The sequence below is a fragment of the Littorina saxatilis genome, linkage group LG9, assembly GCF_037325665.1.
Source record: "Littorina saxatilis isolate snail1 linkage group LG9, US_GU_Lsax_2.0, whole genome shotgun sequence".
NCBI lineage: Eukaryota > Metazoa > Mollusca > Gastropoda > Littorinimorpha > Littorinidae > Littorina > Littorina saxatilis.
Window position 1 is genome coordinate 54,382,203 of NC_090253.1, and position 5,000 is coordinate 54,387,202.

The following is a 5,000-nucleotide window of genomic DNA, read 5'->3' on the forward strand; positions in this document are numbered from 1 at the left end:
GTGTATTTGATTTGGATTATTCCGTTACAGGGTGCCACGTCTCTACTTTCTGTTTTGGGTCACACTCTAGTGCAGTGGATCTGTGTGTGTTATATTTGATACCACAGGCACACGGTCTGTTTTTCGTTCGACCAGCTACTCATTCGTGACAAGTCCTTGAGAAACAGAAGGATTGCTGTCAAATTCTCAGCTGAAAATTGTTTAAAAGGAGAGAGAGAGAGAGAGAGAGAGAGAGAGAGAGAGAGAGAGAGAGAGAGGGTGACAAGGGAAAGAATAAATTAATTACTTGCGCTCCATTGATGCACATAATTCTCTCCCTTTAATTTTAGAAAACATTTTTTGTTTCGTATGGTATGTCCAACTCAGGGGCGGATCCAGGGGGGGTTCCGAAGTCACTTTACGGTCCCCCCCCCCCCCCCCCCCCCCCCGGGCTACGCCTATGGAAAAAAGTTGTGTTTCTATTAAATTCGACACTTAAAAAAACCAATGTCGAATGAGTTTCAGCAAATTCCATTGATCTGTATATACCGTGTGTGTGTGCGTGTGTGTGTGTGTGTGTGTGTTTTGACAGAATTCATCATGGCAGCCGCTTCAACTACCAGTAGGCGTGAGCTACCAGAATGCCCTGTCTGCCATGACGGCTATAAAGAGCCAAAGATACTGCCGTGTACACACCTTGCGTGCAAAAAGTGCGTCGTGTCGTGGCTGCAGAAGGCAGGGGTCAAGGGAGGCTGTCCGCTCTGCAGGGCCCCCATCCTGCCCTCCACCAGCCGAGGTCAGCGTGACCTCAACACTCTGGTCAATGACCTGCCCACTGACCTGGCCACCATGGCTCTGGTGGACAGTCACAAAGTGCTCAGCGGTCAGCATGTCTGCATGATCTGCAACAACAACGCAGCTGCCGCGTCATTCTGCTTGCAATGTGACGTCAAAATTTGCAAAGCTTGCATCATTGGGCACAAGAACATACCCTTAACCAGGAAACACGTCATTGAAGACTTAAACAAACTCAGCCCGCAGCGGTTGGCTGAGATAAACCGTGCAACATGTAACGTGCACGATGATAGGCCGGCTGAGCTGTACTGCTTCACCCACCAGGAGCTCATTTGCATGTTGTGCGACTCGACCAATCACCGCAGCTGTGCAGAAGTGAAGGCCATCCCAGACGTGGCGACAGAGAAGAGAAGAGAACTGGAACAACAGGCACAGAGACTGAGGGACAGGGCGACAGCATTGGCAACGGAGGTTGGTGTAAACCCTTCATGTTAATGCTCTTAAAAAGTTGTTTTCATCCTTTATTCGGATTGAATCTGAAATGAAGCTGAGGCAATTGTTGCATATGTGCTTCATTTGTTGAATCGTACCTTGTTAGCAGACTGACATCTATTGTGATTGAATTTACAAGACGTTTGGGGTCTCATTGAATAATAAAATCAGAGGAAAACAGATAGTTTGATGAATGCGTGGTGTAAGCTTGAATGATTTCTCTTTCAACTGAAACCACTTCCGCTGGACATTAAAAGGAAAATCTTCAGCGATGACAAAACCTTATTTAATTCTATAAATGCAAAATGACATTTTAAAAACGATTTGTAGGACTTCACAGAGTGATCTGTGTTCCTTTGTTATAGATCAAGGAGGTCACGGACTCTTTCAAGATCATGCGTAAAAAGGCCAATGACACGTTCGATGACCTTGAGCAGTGCTTAAAGAAGCGACGTCAGGAGGTCAACGAGCTGATACAGGCTGAGCAAGGCGCCGCCATGACGTCACTGGCGGAGCTGGAGAAATGGCGGGCGGCCTTAGCACTGAACGCAGCCAGCGTAGGAAATGTGGTGCAGTTAGCGTCTGGAGGGTCTCTGCTGGGGATGATGAAAGGTCTGACGTCACGCCTCGACGACCTGGAGTCACAGACCGGAACGACACGCAAGATGAAGGTCAAAGACTTGACCTTGAAACTGGATAAACTCAGGGCTGATATTGCCTCTCTGGGTACGTCATAATTTATGTTCTGAACACCTTATCTGACAAGTGTTGGTTGTGAATTGTTTTTTCTTGTCTCGAGAACCCAGAAGATCATGCGAGACTGACTCGGCATCGATCTTATTCTCTCTCTTGTTCTCGGCCTACTGTCTGAAAAGTGTTGACATTGAATCAAATTAATAGAAAGAGGTAGAAGGTTCCTATATAGGGAGTTGGCGAACATGTTGCTTACATACCGATGAGTAATCAACATAAATTTAGTGTTGGACAGGAAGGACAATAAAAGATGATACATGGTACACCTGTGTGTTGGTGTCATCTCACGCTGTTCAGTTGTCTGTCTGTGTCTGGGACGAGGCGTTATTCTGTCACACACTGTTCAGTTGTCTGTCTGTGTCTGGGACGAGGCGTTATTCTGTCACACACTGTTCAGTTGTCTGTCTGTGTCTGGGACGAGGCGTTATTCTGTCACACACTGTTCAGTTGTCTGTCTGTGTCTGGGACGAGGCGTTATTCTGTCACACACTGTTCAGTTGTCTGTCTGTGTCTGGGACGAGGCGTTATTCTGTCACACACTGTTCAGTTGTCTGTCTGTGTCTGGGACGAGGCGTTATTCTGTCACACACTGTTCAGTTGTCTGTCTGTGTCTGGGACGAGGCGTTATTCTGTCACACACTGTTCAGTTGTCTGTCTGTGTCTGGGACGAGGCGTTATTCTGACACACACTGTTCAGTTGTCTGTCTGTGTCTGGGACGAGGCGTTATTCTGTCTCACACTGTTCAGTTGTCTGTCTGTGCCTGGGACGAGGCGTTATTCTGTCACACACTGTTCAGTTGTCTGTCTGTGTCTGGGACAAGGCGTTATTCTGTCACACACTGTTCAGTTGTCTGTCTGTGTCTGGGACAAGGCGTTATTCTGTCACACACTGTTCAGTTGTCTGTCTGTGTCTGGGACGAGGCGTTATTCTGTCTCACACTGTTCAGTTGTCTGTCTGTGTCTGGGACGAGGCGTTATTCTGTCACACACTGTTCAGTTGTCTGTCTGTGTCTGGGACGAGGCGTTATTCTGTCACACACTGTTCAGTTGTCTGTCTGTGTCTGGGACGAGGCGTTATTCTGTGACACACTGTTCAGTTGTCTGTCTGTGTCTGGGACGAGGGGTTATTCTGTCACACACTGTTCAGTTGTCTGTCTGTGTCTGGGACGAGGCGTTATTCTGTCACACACTGTTCAGTTGTCTGTCTGTGTCTGGGACGAGGCGTTATTCTGTCTCACACTGTTCAGTTGTCTGTCTGTGTCTGGGACGAGGCGTTATTCTGTCACACACTGTTCAGTTGTCTGTCTGTGTCTGGGACGAGGCGTTATTCTGTCACACACTGTTCAGTTGTCTGTCTGTGTCTGGGACGAGGCGTTATTCTGTCACACACTGTTCAGTTGTCTGTCTGTGTCTGGGACGAGGCGTTATTCTGTCACACACTGTTCAGTTGTCTGTCTGTGCCTGGGACGAGGCGTTATTCTGTCACACACTGCTTGTAGAGGCACACAGGCATTCAGAGACATGTTACGAAAGATGCAGGGAAGGGTCGGTTTAAGTCTCTCATGCCGTGAAACAATACATTGCAATACCTGGTGACAGGCACCTCTAAAATGAAACAACTTATTACCGTATCATAATTAACTTGACTTTAACTAATTGCTAGATAATTGTAAAAATGCTGACTTCATTTAACAAATCATCCAAACGGGTGGGCGATAAATGGTCGAGGTTTACAAAGACGAGGCACAAAAGGTCGAGGACATTTGGTCAAGAGTCAAAAGGTCGACCTTTTGATCCTCGACCGTTTGGTTCTCAACCCATCCAAACACTCTTCAAGGACTAAAGTCTGTCTACAGGTCAGATGACAAAGCCCGCCACAACACCGACAACCTTACAGAAGCCTACACAGCCATCACCAGCAACATCTACAGCGACATCAGCGACAACACCACGGACTGCAGACAAACCCAGCAATGCGGCGCTGGCCAAAGTACTGAGAGTAGGGGACCGGGTCAAACTGGCACCGGAATGGCATTATGGTTTTTTTGGCTCTCAGGTAAGACTGCGTGTCCCTCTCCTGTCTGACAGTGTTCACCATCCCTATCACTCAGTCGGAGTTGTCACTAAAAGGAAGCTGATACTATGCATATGCTGGTTCTGCTTTTACTCGAGATGCAACACAAATGAAATGTTGTGTTATAAACTTGATTCAGAAATAAATTTAAGTTAATTGAACTGAAGTGGAATACATTCACACAAGCACGCATGCAAATACGCACTCAAACAAATGCACACAAACTGTATGACACTATGCTGATACCGTAAAATCCCCAGCAAACGCCCCCCCCCCCCCCCCCCCCCCCCCCCTCCGCACAGATTTCGGGTTAAAGTAGGGGGTGGGCGTTTGCTAGGTATACACCCCTTTGCAAGATAACGTGTCATCACATTTTCACGAGAGAAAAAGTGATACAACCATGTGATTTATGCAATTTTAATGACAAATAAACACACCGTTTGTTTACACAAATAAAGATCAACGTTCTGTGAAAAAGGCAAATGCTTGTCAACGAGAGAAGTGTTAAACACTCAATAAAAGACGTCACTGGACGACGTCACTGTAGAACATAACGTTATTTTATCCACCCCCTCCAAACAAAAGGCGAACCATCGAACAGTGTGCACAAATCGTAGATAAAGGAAGCCGACTGTCTTAAAACAAATACTTTTTTTAATAAACCCAGGGTGGGCGTTTGCTAGGTAGTGACCCCTCTGCACACCTTTTGGCCAAAAGTGGGGGGTGGGCGTTTGCTAGATACTGGGTATATTGCCAATTTATTTTGGTTGTATAGTATTGTTGTATTTGTCCGCTCAATTTGTATACATATATTAACTGTCTGATTTGTTACCTTTTTTTGTTCAAATTATACTGTTCAAAAAAAGAAACGCATATTTGCTACTTGCCAAATTTGTTTTATTTTTCG

General features: G+C 46.2%; 1 protein-coding gene across 1 annotated transcript in view; it reads left to right on the top strand.

The window, feature by feature from the left end:
- LOC138977266 (transcription intermediary factor 1-beta-like) overlaps positions 1–5,000 on the top strand; it is an 8,253-nt gene that overhangs the window by 924 nt on the left and 2,329 nt on the right. The window contains exons 2-4 of the mRNA XM_070350172.1: positions 572–1,245; positions 1,632–1,992; positions 3,876–4,075. Coding sequence (XP_070206273.1) covers positions 580–1,245; positions 1,632–1,992; positions 3,876–4,075 — 1,227 coding nt within the window. The 5' untranslated portion in view covers positions 572–579. The remainder of the gene's footprint in view (positions 1–571; positions 1,246–1,631; positions 1,993–3,875; positions 4,076–5,000) is intronic.